This window comes from Erinaceus europaeus, chromosome 16, assembly GCF_950295315.1.
Source record: "Erinaceus europaeus chromosome 16, mEriEur2.1, whole genome shotgun sequence".
NCBI lineage: Eukaryota > Metazoa > Chordata > Mammalia > Eulipotyphla > Erinaceidae > Erinaceus > Erinaceus europaeus.
In genome coordinates, this window is record NC_080177.1 from 36078456 (window position 1) to 36095038 (window position 16583).

Consider the following 16583-nt stretch of genomic DNA (forward strand, 5'->3'; position numbering starts at 1 on the left):
AGGAAGCTTTGATGTTATTAAGATCTTTCCCTCTCTTCCTACCCACTATGTGAAACAGTTGACCTGGAGCAGTGAAGCTCCACCAACTGCAAAAAAAAATAAAACCCGTAATAGATAAGAAGCAGAAGCATAAACTGAACAGGAGGAAGTAAGATAAATTTAACCTCTGACTTTAGAAAAAGTATCCGTGTGTAGGGAGTCGGGCGGTAGCACAGTGGGTTAAGCGCACTTGGTGCAAAGCACAAGGACCCCAGTTTGAGCATAAGGGTCCCGGTTCGAGCCCTGCCTCCCCACCTGCAGGGGAGTTGCTTCATAGGCGGTGAAGCAGATTGCTTTGCACCACAAGCGCTTAACCCACTGCACTACCGCCCCACTCCCCAAAAAGGTTTTCATACTTGAGGCTCTGAGGTTCCAAGTTTAATCCCCAGCACTACCATAAACCAGAGTTGAAAAGTGCTCTAAAGGGTTGTGTGTGTGTGTGTTTTTGTTACAAAACATGCTAACACAAATGATGGAGTAGATTTTAGTGTTAAACTGAATGTATCATGAGTATATGAATATTTTATTTGTAAATTAATTGGCGTTTTCTTCTATATTTCCCTTACCTTTTTCTTTTTTTTTAACCAGAATTCTGCTCAGCTCTGTTTTATGGTGATGCAGGGGATTCAACCTGGGACCTTGCAGTGTGAGGCATGAAAATCATTTTGCACAATCATTATGCTATCTCTCCCACCCTCCTTTATATTTCAAATGTTATAATTTTATATTCCAAAAAGGAAATGAAGATGGAACATCCTACTGAGAGAAGTTAATGGCAAATTGCAAGCGGAGATGAAAATTCTCATCTTGAGGGGCCGGGTGGTGGCACACCTGGTTGAGCGCACACACTACAGTGCACAAGGACCCAGATTTGAGCCCCTGGCCCCCACCTGCAGAGGAAAAGCTTCACAAGTGGTGACATAGTGCTACAGCTGTCTCTCTCTCCCTCTCTATCACCCCCTTCTGTCTCAATTTATGGCTGTCTCTATCTGATAAATAAAGATAATAAACTTAAAAAAAAAAAAAAAGAAAAAGAAAATTCTCATCTCACAGTCTAAGAGGTAGATCAGTAAATAAAGCATCATGCCTGAGGTAACAAGTTCCATTCATGATAGTTCATCTACTACAGTGATGTTCGGGTTTTCTTTTATTTTCCTCACTAATAAAATGTTTGGGAAGAAAAAAAAGAAAATTCTCATCTGAATTGTAACTGTTGAATTAGATTTATAATACCACTCCATACATTACAGAGTCCTTAACTTTAATGCAAGCATAAGAACTGCCAGAGAATAAAATACATTCTTTTATGCTGGAAGAGGAAATACTTGCATGGCTCAAAATACAAACAAAAATTCCAATAAACTGGAGTTACTTATTTAATTCAACACTAGACTGTGGATGGCCAACCCAGTTGAGCATACTTGTGAGTGTGTCTTTCTCTCCCTATCTTCTACTTCCCTCTCAATTTGTCTTTATTCAATAATTAATAAATATTTTAATTTAATTCTTAAAAGAAGTCATTAGAATACTAATCTTTTTTCCAAGTAGTAATATAGCTATAGGAGGAAAAACTAATACCTGTATTACATAAGGGGTTACTATCACTGATCATCTGGTATCTTTTGATTACTAATGGCTATTAACTCCTAATTTTAAAAAATATATGCAATGTACTATCCTTTTTATTGCATTTTCAATAGTGTAGCATGATTTGAAATCTCTTAAAATCAAAATATGAAATGAAGAACATTAAAACCTGAGTAACAAGGGGTCGGGCAGTAGTGCAGTGGGTTAAGCGCACATGGTGCCAAGTGCAAGGTCCGGCATAAGGATCCTGGTTTGAGCTCCTGGCTCTCTACCTGCAGGGTGGTCGCTTTACAGGTGGTGAAGCAGGACTGCAGGTGTCTATCTTTCTCTCCCTCTGTCTCCCCTCCTCTCTCGATTTCTCTCTGTCCTATCCAGCAACAGCAACAGCAATGACAATAATAATAATGACAACAAGGGTAACAACAAGGGCAACAAAGTGGGGAAAATGGCCTCCAGGAGCAGTGGTTTGGTAGTGCAGGCACCAAGCCCCAGCAATAACCCTGGAGGCAAAAAAATAAAATAAAATAAAAACTTGAATAACATTCTAATAGTTTGCTAGGAATTAGAAGACAAATTTCAAAAAAGAATAATTAATCCAAGTAGATAATAGGCACTAATCTTCCTAAAAGGAAAATGTAGAAATTTCAAAAGGTGTAAAGAAACTTGTTACTCTGTTTTATTTTAAAACTAGTGATTGGGCTCATTGTATTCTGCTTAATAAGTTTTTGTTTCTCCAAGTGTGGTCTCTTTTCTAAATGTGAACTAACTACATTAAATTCATTAAATTAAAAAAAAATTCATTAAATTCACTCATTGTGCTTATATATGAAAGAGGGATACTTAGGATCTTATTCCAGATCTACAAAATTGAAGGAATTTAGGAGGCCTCAAATCCTAATTTCTCAAAAGAAGAATGAAGTGATTCTTACATACATTATTGGCTGACCCATGAATTACATGCAATTATGATTTCTTCTGCAATTACCTATCTTAGAAAAATCAACGAAGAATGCTCACTAGCAACTGACTAAATTTTATTTTTATTTATTTTTTATATTTTTTGTATTTTAAAATTATTTATTTTTATTATTGGATAGAGAGAGAGAGAAACTGAGAGGGGAGGAGATCGGGAGGGAGAGAGACAGAGAGATACCTGCAGACCTGCTTCACCACTCATGAAGCTTTCCCCCTACAGGTGGGGACCAGGGACTTGAACCTAGGTCCTTGTGCATTGTAATGTGAGCATTTAACCAGGCACGCCACTGCCTGGCTCCCAACTGACCAGATTTTAGAAATGATAAAAATTCATTCATGTGAAGAACAGAAATTGCTATTCATAATGGAAGAATTATCCTCGGGTGCAGAAACTAAGAATGGAAAAGTCTGAAAAGTATTGCTTCTGCAGAAGCATGAGCATTGTATAGTAAAACTTCTCAAGTATATGAAATATATGCAGAATATCTTGATATTAAGTGTCAACTAGGATACAATTTTATTATTTGAATAAGCATCATCTAATTTCCCATAATTCAGCACCTACTAACTCTGGACATTTACATCAGTGGATTATTTAAAACAACGAAGTTGTATTTACATATTCTGTAAGAGTTAACATTAAATTTAGTTTTACAATTTTTAACAACTATCAATAGCACAGCTAAGCTGCCTAAAAATGTTGATTCAGAATAACAGCACCATTGTGAATCAATACCAACTGCAGAGAGGGTCAAAAAGAATAAAGGGATAGTTTAAAAAAATGTAGTTACATATAGCAAATTCTTACTACTGATAGAAGTCACTCAGTATAATTTTTAGCCGCAGCTTTGAACATCAGTTGGAGACGAGTGAGTTTTACCTAAAGCATCAAATCAAGTACACTAAAAGTAAACCAAAATGATCAGTTTCCTTCCAATAGGAAATAAGGCTATAATTACACCACTTACATCTAGACATTTAAATACAAAAACTAAACAATGAGATGTTCAGTATGTAATAAAGCACTGGATATCATTCACAGAATTGTGCAGTGTGAAGAGCATTTAAAGTAGATTTGGAAACATCAATCACTGCTACTCTCATATATATAATAGTAATATATAAATAATAGTTTTAAGTTTTGATTTGGCTGTATTATTATACTTGTTGCTACTACGAAGTATATTACTAGGAAGGTTCTTTTTTTAATATGAACATATACATGGAATAGTAATGTATTTACATTTCCACCATGTAAACTTTTTTTTAATTGCTTTGCACAGAAGTAATGTTGCAATGCCATCTCCTCAGTTCAATTTTCAGTTTAGATTTATGCATTTTTTTAAATACTAATTTTTTTTAAGAGCTAGAGCCAGAGTATCATTCTGCCATATATGATGCTGAGATTAAATTTAGGACCTCATGCTTTATCCACTGTGCCATCTCCCACAGTTCACATTATTATTATTTTTGTTTTAGAAACAGACACAATGAAAGACACCGAAGTACTACTAATCCACTACCCATGGAGCACTCATTTGGTGCTGAAACTAAAACCTTACATAATAAAGAAGGATGTACTCTACCCACTGAGTCACTTTTTTGCTCCTATCTCTCTGTCCCTCTACTTTTCTGCTTGTTTGTTGCACAATACAAACTTTAAAAAAAAAATTATGTTTTTATTTATTTGATAGAGACAGCCAGCTATTGAGAGGGTAGAAGACAGAAAGGAAGAGAGATAGACCCTTCAGACCTGCTTTATCATCCATGCAACGTTCCCCCTGCAGGTGGGTCCAGAGCTTTGAACCTGGGTCCTTGTGCACTGTAACGTACATGCTCAACCAGGTGCGCCACCATCCCCAGACTACTTTTTTTTCTTTTCTGATTTTAGAGAAAAAAGAAAGGAGGTCGGGTGGTGGAACACCTGGTTGAGCACACGTTACAGTGCTCAAGGAACCAGGTTTGAGCCCTGGTCCCCCCACCTGCAGGGGGAAAGCTTTGCAAAAGCATTGCAGGTGTCTCTCTATCTTTCTCCCTATCACCCCCTTCCGCCTCAATTTCTGGCTATCTCTATACAATTAATAATAAAGATTAAAAAGTGAGAGAGAGAAGAGGGAGAAGATAGCACATTTCTCCACTGTTTATTGAAGTTCCCTCAGTACCATCCATGCATGGTACTGCCAAGTAATGCCAAGGGCTCAAACTACAGTGCTCATGTAGATAATATATTCATTTTACTAAGTGAGCTATCTCCTAACCGTTCTTATTAAAAGGTGTCACTAAGGGAAAAAAAAATTATTATTATTATTATTATTATATTGCCAACAGGGTTGTCACTGCAGCTTGGTGCTGGCACTATAAATCCACTGGTTCTCACAGCCAGTTTTTCCTTTTTCCCTACTACTTTTTTTCTTTTTAACTGGATAGGACAGAGAGAAATTGAAAAGGGAGGGGAGACAGAGAAGTTAAAGAGACACCTGTACCTTACTTCACCACTTATGAAGCTTCCCCCCCTGCAAGTGGGGAGCAGGGGCTCAAACCTAGGTCCTTATGCTTGGTAATATTTGGGCTTACCTGGGTGTGGTAATATTTGGGCTTACCTGGGTGTGCCCAGCCCTCAGAAAAAAAAAAATTTAATGTTTAAAAAAATATAAAAGTATTGTCATCTAAACTTGAATTAACTTTGCAAGAATATTTATACTCTATAAATTCTGCAGTGATAGCTGTATATTATAATGGTATAAAAGAGGCAACAATACAATAAAATGTTGTAATGATCCGCCTTATTTGTAATTACAGAAAAAGAAAAACATCCGGTTTATGAAACTAAGTCTTACTGACTTTTCTTAAGGAAAAAGAATAACCGCCAGGCAGTTGTACACCCAGATAAGCATTCAATCACCATCAGGAAGAGTGAAGCTTCACCAGCAGTGAAGCAGTATTTGAGGTATTTCACTTTCTCTCCTTATCTTATTTCTACTTCCTCTCTAGATTTTTCTGTCCTATCAAATAAAAAATAAAAATTAATAATAAAAAAAATATTAAATTTCTTGAGACCAGGAAGTAAGGCATTTAAGGTTTTGGTCTTTAACACAGGCACCACATGAGAGGAACTGGAAAAACTCCAGGAATGGTGATGTACTGCTTTGTTCACAAGCCTCTCTTAAAAATTTTTAATTTGATAACCTGGAAGATAGTTTAACTAGTAGAATAACAGATTCACATGGCTAAAATTCTTGGTTCAGTCCCTGGCACTACAAATAACAGAATGGTGCTCTGGCTTGCTGTATCCTTATATCCCCTGTGAAATTCTCTCTTTAAATTTATTTATTTATTATTGGATAGAGACAAAAATTGAGAAAGATGTGGAGATAGAGAGGGAGAAAGAGAGACGCCTGCATCCCTGTTGCACCTCATGAAGCTTTCCTTTCACAGGTGGGGACCAGGGGTTTGAACCCAGGTCCTTGAGCACTGTAATGTGTGTGCTTAACCAGGTATGAAACCATCTGGCCATTTATATTCTCTTGTAAGTAGTAAAATCTTCTTTTTTAATATTTATTTATTTATTTCCTTTTGTTGCCGTTGTTTTGTTATTACTGTTGTTATTGATGTCGTCATTGGATAGGACAGAGAGAAATGGAGAGAGGACCAAGAGAGGAAGAGAAAGATAGACACCTGCAGACTTGTGAAACAACTCCCCTGCAGGTGGGGAGCCAGGGCTCAAGCCAGGATCTTTACACTGGTTCTTGCGCTTTGCGCCACATGTGCTTAACCCACTATGCTACCGCCCGACTCCCAGTAAAATCTTTTTAAAGAACTAGGTCATAGAGGTATCTCAGTAGTAAAACTTAGATAAGAGACCTTAGGCTGGGTCTCTGGCATATTTTAATTTTCATGAGGAGAAATGTCAAATAAACTATAGAAGTTGTTCATTCTTAGATCAAGTAGTCACAGTGTTATCTAGTGTACTATTCAAACTTTAGTCAACTTTATCAAGTTAACTGACAGAAAATAGTACTTATATTTGTATGTGAAAGAGTTTTAGAGGTACTGATCATCAAGAGATGAAAAATTGTACCCAGGTATCAACAACTGTACTATAAACCATTAATCACTTAATAAGATGAAAAATAAAAGAATGAGAAATAAAATACTATTTCTTTGCCAACAAAATTATTTGGTTTATTTACAAATAGAGGTAATATGCAACCCCCAAAGCAAATCCATATTAAATTACTAAACTACTTACCGACAGTATACCAACTAGCATCTGTCAACTTGCTGATAATAGCTTCCTGAAAGGATCCATCAGATGTCCTTGTTTCAACAATAGCACCAACCTAAAACACAAAAATAGATTTTATCTAATTTAAATAAAACAAATGATTCCCCTCAACTAGATAACCTAAGTGAAAATAATACTTCTGTTAATCTTACCTCACCAGACTTAGAACTCTATAATTTATAGCGTTTATATAGCTGTCATGCAAGTTGAGCCCTAAAACTCGCACATAAGCAAGGAAGTTATAATTACCACTATCTAACATTATAAATTGTGGACTAGAAAGAGAAAGTAATTTGCAAAGACACAGAGTGAGAACCCAGTCTCTCTCTTTTGAGAACCCAGTCTCTTTTAACTCTCTAGAGTTTTTTCCTAATCATACTATATTTCCTTTAATTATAGATTATAAAAAATGAAGAATCACTTAAGATAGCAAAAATAGGAAGCTGGGCAGTAGCGCAGTGGGTTAAGCACACAAGGCGTGAAGCACAAAAACTGGCATAAGGATCCCAGTTCAAGCCCCCAGCTCCCCACCTAAAGGGGAGTCGCTTTATAAGCAGTGAAGCAGGTTTGCAGGTGTCTTTCTCTCCCCCTCTCTATCTTCCCACCTCTCTTGATTTCTCTCTGCCCTATCCAACAACGACAACAATAACAAAATAACAACAACGATAAACAACTAGGGCCAACAAAAGGGAAAAAATAGCCGCCAGAAGCAGATAACCCTGGAGGCAAAAAAAAAAAAAAAGATAGCAAAAATAACTTCTATTATTGGATTTAACACTCACACTTAAGGGACTTTTTAGATAAAGAGTAACCTGAAGAGAGGATGGACTTGGACCAGAGACCTTCTTTCTGCTTCTAGACCGACCTTTGTATACTAAATAGTCATTTAAGGGGTTCTCTGATATAGTAAAGGTTTATTATATAAATAAATAGTAGACGTCCCCAATAAATAAATTTTCAAAAATAAATAATAGAAGTAACTGGAAAACAATATAAAGTCAATAATTTGAATTATGACATCAACATAGTTCATTTGGTAAATGAGAACAGCAGATGATTTAGACTTATGATTTCAGTATGTAACCTAGCTGGCTAAACACTGATAGCAACAATGTTAAAAATAGTGAGGCATTTGCAGATGGCTGGCTGGTTTGGTGTAGTGGTTCTGCCCAGAAGCCCTGGTGCCTGAGGCAGTGCAGCTTCAAGTTCAAACCCCCAGGCTCCCTGGCTTGCTAGCTCACTTGTTTGCTGCTCTCTCTCACCCACCAGAAGAAAAAAAAAAAAAAGGTATGCAAGAATTCAAAACATAAGGTATTTAAGTTACTCTTCTGTAAGGTGTCTAACATTCTTAAACTAAGAATACAGCCAGTATAATATTACAATGTATGCTAACTATACAGCATCTAATTGTTTTCTAATACTTATAAAATGTACAGTTCAATAAATTACTGTATGAATTTATGATGCTTCATTACAGATTTTAAACTATAGGACATAAGTACTTTTTTTTTTTTTAATAAAAAGGAAACATTGACAAAACCATAGGATAAGAGGGGTACAACTCCACACAATTCTTACCACCAGAACTCCGGACCGCATCCCATCCCATCCCCTCCCCGATAGCTTTTCTACTCTTTAACCCTCTGGAAGCAGGACATACGTACTCTTAAAGGACCCTTTACTTGGTCATCTTGCACCAATTGTGTAGTATTATCCTGTTTCAGGAGTACCTGAAAAACATTTTTTGACAATGATCTTTATGTTACTTTTAAAAAAACAATGTACTGTCGGGGGGGTCGGGCGGTAGCGCAGCGGGTTGGTTAAGCACACATGGCGCAAGGACCGGCAGGAGGCTCCTGGTTCAAGCTCCCGGCTCCCCACCTGCAGGAGGGTTGCTTCACAGGCGGTGAAGCAGGTCTGCAGGTTTCTATATTTCTCTCCCCGCTCTCAGTCTCCCCTCCTCTCTCAATTTCTCTCTGTCCTATGCAACACAACAACAACAGCAATGATAACAACAATATGACAACAAAGGGCAACAAAGCAGGAAAAAATGGTCTCCAGGAGCAGTGGATTCGTAGTGCAGGCACCGAGCCCCAGCAATAACCCTGGAAGTTAAAAAAAATAAATAAAAAATAAAATAAAACAATGTACTGTCTTTGTTTTCTTAGCATATTGTGGCTACGTCTACTATTATGTTTATTACAGCATCTTTCGTTAACTTTAGAGCAGGAGTCCTGAGCCAACACATATTTTCAGCAGGTAGTGTCAATGTTTATTTGAGGCATTTCATATAAATTTGTTGAATTAACTACAGAATACTTAACTATTAGCAGTGACTACTGTAAAAGACTGAAATTGTCCACCCTGCTTTTTATCCACAAGTCAAAAAAGGTCCTGTCTCAATCAATGGAAAAAAAAAATTCAAAAAGTACTGCCTGCATGCAAGGTAAAAATGGAAACCAGAATTTGTTTCTTTATAAAGTTAACATAACTGTTGAATGTAAAACATTAATTCCCCAATAAAGAAAATTTTTAAAAAGTTAACATAAACAGAGTCATACTATGCAATTTAGTTACAAACAAGTGCTCCTATATAGCTTCCCAAATATACAGGATAATCAAGTAAGCAGAGCAAACACCCAAATAAGAAAATCTAAGTTCTAGGTAACATATTTCTAAGAACTCCTCAAACATTGTATTAGTTACACAAGTATCACTATAGTAACAAAAAGTTAAAATGTGGGAGTCTGGTGGTAGCGCAGCAGGTTAAGCGCACATGACGCAAAGCTCAAGGACCACCGTAAGGATCCCAGTTCAAGCCCCCACCTCCCCACCAGCAGGGGGGTGGCTTCACAAGTGGTGAAGCAGGTCTGCAGGTGTCTATCTTTCCCCCTCTCTGGCTCCCCTCCTCTCTCCATTTCTCTCTGTCATATCCAACAACAACGACAGCAATAAAAACAGCAATAACTACAACAATAAAAACAAGGGCAACAAAAGGGAAAATAAATATAAATTTTTTTTTAAAAAGTTAAAATGTTCAAGGAATTCCAAATAAATGTCATCATTAAATGCTTAATTTAAATCTGACATTAAAAAGCTATGAGAATAAAACAAAACAAAACAATCCTATGAGTGGCCTTAGACATGGCACAGTGCATATAGCAATGAACCCTTGAACAGGAAGCCCCAAGTTTGATGCCCAATACTTATGTGCTAAAATGACACTTTGGCTCTCTCTATCATTAGAAGTCTTCTTTTAAATATTATATTAAACAAAGAAGAATGTCAAATGACAATCCTAACTATTGAAAGGTTTTATTAACAACAAATTTGAACAGAAATTTGATAATAATAATAATTTGATAGATAAATTTACCATAAAAAACACACTCTTCTAGTTCTTAAACTTCAACATGCATCAGAAACACTTGGGAATTATTATTAGACATGGTCACTGAACCTCACTCCCAAAGTTTCTGATTTAGTAGGTCTGGGGTTGGGGCCTGAGAATCTGCATTTCAAACAGGTTCCAAATGAAGCTGAAGTTTTTGGTCCAGGAACATATTCTGAGGATCATGGTTGTATTTCAGTTATTCACTCTATATATTCTTTCAGTGTTTCCAGGGCTTCACTATTTGAGACCAATTTTTTATAATTGAGACAAAAGGACTCCAGAGGGAAAGAGACACCACAGAACCAAACTTGCCCCTGTACAGTGGATGCTAGACTCAAACTTGAGTTATACGCACAGCAAAGTAAACATTCTCCAGGTGAGCTATCTGACTGGCTCTCCACATATTTTGAGAGTTTATTACATACTAGGAACTACTTACTGCAAGTGTTGGAGACAGAACAAGCTAGACTTTCCCCACTTCATAGTGGTTAGTTCCTGTAAAAAAGGCTAGGTGTGTAAGTGAAAAGAAAATTGCAAAGCTGATAGTACAATACAATGCAGAAAGAATACTCAGAACATTAGGAAAGACATAGCACCCCAGATTAAGCTCTGTCCCCAGTGTACTGAAGGAAACGTTGGTGCTGTGGTGTCTTTCCCTCTCAGTTCCTCTACCATCTGTAAAAGCCGAAACAGTTAAGCCCCAGAAACAGGGAAAAAAGAAAAAATAAAAAGAAAGAAAAAGAGAAAAGAGAAAGACACAGCACAAAATCTAGTAGATCATAAGAAATCTCTTTAGGGGGCCGGGTGGTGGCACACCTGGTTAAGCACACACACTACGGTGCACAAGGAACTGGGTCCAAGCCCCCAGCCCCCACCTGCACAGGGAAAGCTTCACAAGCAGTGAAGCAGGGCTGCAGGTGTCTGTCTGTTTCTCTCCCTTCCTCTCAATTTCTGGCTGTCTATCTGATAAATAAATAAAAATAAAAAATAAAAAAATAATAAATCTCTTTAGAAGTATCAAAGAGGGATATTATCTCATAGCTTTATATCTTTAAAAATGTTTATAATAACCATAGATTTTTTAATCTATATAAGATTTAAAATATTGATGGAGGAAATTTACCAGAAAGAAAACACAAAATTGTTACCAACAGTTTTTTTTTTTAACCATTATGCTGTGGCATATTAATTCATCAGTACTTTTCTATACTTCCAAACATAAGAATAATTAACCTTTTTATGGTCATGAAAGCATCTTTAAAATTATATTCTTAAATTGTTCTTAAGGTTGTCTTAAAAACATTCCCACTATATAATTTCTCTTAATCATTTGAAATAATTTCTATGTGAACATTATATAAAAAAGAAAATAGACTTATCCCAAGTAAACATGCTACCACAAACAAGAAAGTTACAAAATGATAAGTATGAGCATAGTATTTTCAAAGGCACAGTTTAGAGTCATTTCTCATTTCAAATTCTTTATTTTTCAATTTTCACTGTGGTTTTCCTAAATATTTATGTAAAGCAATGCTTTCAAAATGATTCAATAAAGTAGTAATTCAAGGAATAAAATGTTAATTTTCAGTCTTACTTTCCCCAACATTTTTTATTGCAGTTAATAGTTGTACTTAAAAAAAAAAAATTACCTTAACTTTTACCAGCCTTTTCACAGTCTTAATTTTTGCCTCACAGAAGGCACCTCTGTACTTGGCACTGACATCAGTTCCCACTGTCAGGTAGGCAGGCTCATCAGCCGCCTGATAAAAGAAACAGATAATGTCAATTTCACTACTAATTTTCCTTACTCAAACCTCAATTCTCTAGAACAGCTCATGTACTGAGAGTAAAAACATTAAAAATATCTGTCTATTAAACTAATTTGTAATTTGAAAAATAACTCTTCAAGCAAACACTTATATTAAGGATAAACTGTTGCTAGAAAGTATCAGTAAGGAAATATGTTTCTCCCTTCATAAACAAAATGTTTCAACAGTTCTCCAATTTATTTAAGAAATGAGAAATTAGTAAAAACCGATTCAGATGATGTGTCGCAGAAAACTTTGTTATTCAGTTGTGATTTTCTGAAAATTCTGTCTTCAGATTAAGAGAAATCAAGAATAGTACATAATTATTTATTCATGTAGCCATAATGGCAACACCTTTTTGGATACAGTTTAACTCTTAACTCAACAGAGAGCATTATTTGGAACATTCATTGAGCAAATGCTGTATTTTAAAGGCTTAAGTCTAAATTTAGCTGATGAATGCACAGATAAAAATGCACAGCTTGGTGTCAGATGGTGGCACATCTAATTAAGTGCACACATTATAGTGCACAAGGACCCAGGTTCAAGCCTCTGGTCCCCTCCTACAGAGGGAAAGCTTCATGAGAGGTGAAGCAGGGCTGCAGGGGTCTTTCTCCCTCTCTGTCACCCCTTTCCCTCTTGATTTCTGGCTGTCTATCAAATAAATACTATAGTAAATAAAAAAACACTAAAAAAATGGACAGCTCAAGACTCACAGTCACACATAGTTTACCACACTAGTTTTAATATTGAAAAAATAAATAAGGGGGACGGGCGGTAGCAGCGGGTTAAGCGCATGTGGCGCAAAGCAAAGACCGGGCTCCCCACCTGCAGGGGGGTCGCTTCACAAGCGGTGAAGCAGGTCTGCAGGTTTCTATCTTTGTCTCCCTGTCTTCCCCTCCTCTCCTGATTTCTCTCTGTTCTATCCAATAACAACAGCTATAATAACAATAACCACAACAAGGGCAACAAAATGGGACAAACAGGCTCCTGGAGCAGTGGATTATTAGTGCTGGCACCAAGCCCCAGGATAACCCTGGAGACGAAAATTAAATAAATAAATAAATAAATAAATAAATAAAGCTTTATTAGGAAGCATCTACCTCTCAGCAAATGTCCATGATAAGAATAATAACTGGGAGTCGGGCTGTAGCGTAGCGGGTTAAGCGCAGGTGGCGCAAAGCAGAAGGACCGGCATAAGGATCCCGGTTCGAACCCTGGCTCCCCACCTGCAGGGGAGTCGCTTCACAGGCGGTGAAGCAGGTCTGCAGGTGTCTATCTTTCTCTCCCCCTCTCTGTCTTCCCCTCCTCTCTCCATTTCTCTCTGTCCTATCCAACAACAACAACAACAATAATAACTACAACAATAAAACAACAAGGACAACAAAAGGGAATAAATAAATTAAATAAATATTAAAAAAAAAAGAATAATAACCATCTTCAGAACATGTAAGAAATTTCACTCTAAACTCATTTTCAGTGTTGACAGCAACATAATGATTGTTATCTCAGGCTGTCATTTTACCTACTTTTCCCCTCAAAAGTTGCTTAATTCAAGTTGCTAACAGTGGCCACTTAGAGAAATATAATTTTACAGTAGGTTTTGTCAAGTAACACTAAAGAACATTAGAGGGAGTCGTGCGGTGGCGCAGCGGTTAAGCGCACGTGGGGCAAGGACCGGCGTTAAGGATCCCAGTTCGAGCCCAGGCTCCCCACCTGCAGGGGAGTCGCTTCACAGGTAGTGAAGCAGTACTGCAGGTGTCTTATCTTTCTCTCCCCATCTCTGTTGTTTCCCTCCTCTCTCCATTTCTCTCTGTCCTATCCAACAACAACGACATCAATAACAACAACAATAATAACTACAACAATGTTAAACAACAAGGGCAACAAAAGGGAAAATTTAAAAAAAAATTTTTTTTTAAAAGGACATTAGATATGTCACTTCAAGAAGATAGGAAAGCAAAAGAATGGGAAATTTTTATTACTTTAGTTTAATATATTGACATGGCAAATGAGTCGGAAATAGCATGTCTTTTAAAGTTAGTGGTTTATAAATAATGCAAATTGAAGAGGAACACCTAGGCAAATACATATCTGGCCTGTAACATTCAATGCCACCGCAGAGCAGGATATACCTTCCTTACTCTTAACATCACATGTACTGTTTGCAATAGTTATCTTCAGAAGAACATAGTACAGATTGGAAATGTGTTTGAAAATATTTACTATAACAACTAAACTTTAAGCATAGTTTTGGTTCTTCTTAGGATATTTTAGTGACAGAATTTCCGTTTATTGCCTGATGAGATGACAGCTTCTTCGCACAATTCACATATTCTTCCTTCCCTTAGAGCATTGCACTGGCACTAGAAAGAAAAAAATTTTCAAAAATTCCCCCAAAGAACCAAAGTAGGACAAAAGCTTTACTTCTGCAAAGGTTGCTGCCAACACAGGAAGTGTTTAAAAATACTACCCCATGGACAACAATAGAAAGGCTGCTCGGCCCTTCCAAAGCGCTAACAGTTTCAGAGAGGGGCCTGAACTGCCTGCATCTGAACACAATGATCATTCCTCGCCCATTCAACACGTCCTCATTTTCAGAAAGCGCCGCTTAGCACAGGAGCCAATTCTGAGTAGCAGAGGGGAAAAAATGACATTCCACAGCAGCAGCCTCATGACAGGCGGTGTCCGGGGCACGAGGTTCGCTGCAGGGTTGATTCCACTTACCTTCATTTTTACTGGTGATCTGTGGGGTTCCAGTTCAACGAGCTACCGTCTCGGTCTCTGGAACCAAGAAGAGGGAAAGACAGGCACAAGATCAGCCAACAGAGGGAAGCCACCCAGGCAAAGAAAGTAAACAAACGCCAGTGGGGAGGGGCAGAACCCTCCCCAACGAAGGGCTCAGATCCCCTCGGAGGGCAGCCAGGACGCGGGAGCTGAGCGGGGCAGCGCGAACCCCGGCGGCGCTTAAGGGCAGCCCGGTTCGCCTCGGAGTTCGCCAGCGGCCCTCCGCGCCCCCAGCTCGCTCGCCACTTCGACCCGGAAAGCTCAACTCCGATCGCCCTGGGAGAGAGCAGGGAGTCCTCGCCTGAGCTCTCCCGGGAGCCCCACAGGCGCGGTGTCCGAGTCTCCACTCGGCCGCCCCCCTCCTCCCCAGGACACCCCGACTTCGGCCCGCGCCCCGCCTCCGCCCCCTCGGCCCGCCCCGGGCCCGCGGTGGCGGCAGCCGAGTGTCACGGCGCCATTGCTCTCCTTCCTGCGCTCTGCACCATGTCAAGGAGGAGAAGCGCTTCTTTCACCCGGAGGTGCAGGGGCCGCGGCCTTCGGCCGGGAGGCGCGGGAGTGAGGGGAGACCCGCGAGGGGAGGGGGCCGGGGGCCGGAGAGGAGGAGAGGAGGCGGCCGGGACAGGGTGTGGGAGGGGAGGGGAGGGGAGCTGCACCGCGGCAGCCACCGCCTCCTCCCCGCGCCCGCCTCAACTTTTTGTACAGCCCAGAAAGGGACCAGTCCCCGGTCTCTCGGCTGCTGCCAAGGACTCCACAGGAGAGGGCACACCGCGGAGTTGGAGCCGGCTTCTCAGAGCAGCCGGCTCGAAACGGCGCGGAAGCAAACTTAGTAGTGAGACCAGCCCCACAGCCATTTTCCCGGGAACCCAGGGAAGTGGCCGAAGAGGCGGCTGTGGCGGCGGCTCCTGCAGTTGCTGCCGCTGCTCCACGACTTGTCCATTCCCCAGCGCTGGACGCACCGCTGCTCGAGCAATGCCCTCCCCACATCTAAAGCTTCCAACTGCACCGGGACTCCGGGCAGCAGCACCAGCTGCTACTGCCGCTACATCCATTCAGTATTCTCCGCTCCCTTTCCCCTCACCTACCAACTGCGGGTAAAGTGTGCGCTGCCACCTCCCAGCTCTTCTGCCCCGCAGAGCCCGGTGGGCCCCCGTTTGGGCAGCACCACTCCTGGCCGCAGCGGCAGTTCCTGCGCCCGGTTCCCCACTCGCCCGATTTACTGCCACAATCCACCAAATAACAAGCTGTTGAGCAGACTCGCTTCTACACGAACTCCCATTGGCTGCTCATGACGCCGAAGAGTTTCGGATTGGAGTTCGCTGCCTGCAGTCCTCATTGGATGTAGCTCTAAAACTTCAGGGATTGGTGCGAAAAACAGCAGGTAGGACATTCCCCACTTATGATTGGCTGTCTCCGGAGGCTAACTTTACTGGAGAATCGGGTATTGAGTAAGCATGTCCTGAGAAATGATTGGTTGAGACGACTCCGGATGTGCTTGACTGAGCACTGATTGGTAAATTGAAGGGTCAGGAAGAGCAGTTCGGCATAAGGATTGGTGGTGGTGTGTTCCATGGAAACCGAGCCGGGAGTTGCGGCCAGAGCTTACACGGGGGCGGGGCAGGGTACTTCCAAGGCGCCTGCGCCAAGCCGGCTTCTCGGCGCCATTTTGTCTGGGCAGCGGCGGCCGCGGGTCTATCACTTTTTACGTTTC

The 16583-nt window shown here is 39.9% G+C and overlaps 1 protein-coding gene across 2 annotated transcripts in view; it reads right to left on the reverse strand.

Annotated features, from left to right (window-relative positions):
* Window positions 1–16259, reverse strand: part of ARID4A (AT-rich interaction domain 4A) — an 80679-nt gene extending 64420 nt beyond the window's left edge. Inside the window, exons 1-5 of one of the 2 annotated variants that reach the window (XM_007519278.3) lie at window positions 15958–16259; window positions 14816–14872; window positions 11930–12040; window positions 8551–8616; window positions 6851–6941 (exon numbers count right to left, since the gene is read on the reverse strand). In XM_007519278.3, coding sequence (XP_007519340.1) covers window positions 6851–6941; window positions 8551–8616; window positions 11930–12040; window positions 14816–14821 — 274 coding nt within the window. In that variant the 5' untranslated portion in view covers window positions 14822–14872; window positions 15958–16259. Of the gene's footprint in view, window positions 1–6850; window positions 6942–8550; window positions 8617–11929; window positions 12041–14815; window positions 14873–15299; window positions 15711–15957 lie in introns of those variants that run through there. The other variant, XM_060174910.1, reaches the window with a different exon arrangement.
* Window positions 16260–16583: the final 324 nt, after the last annotated feature.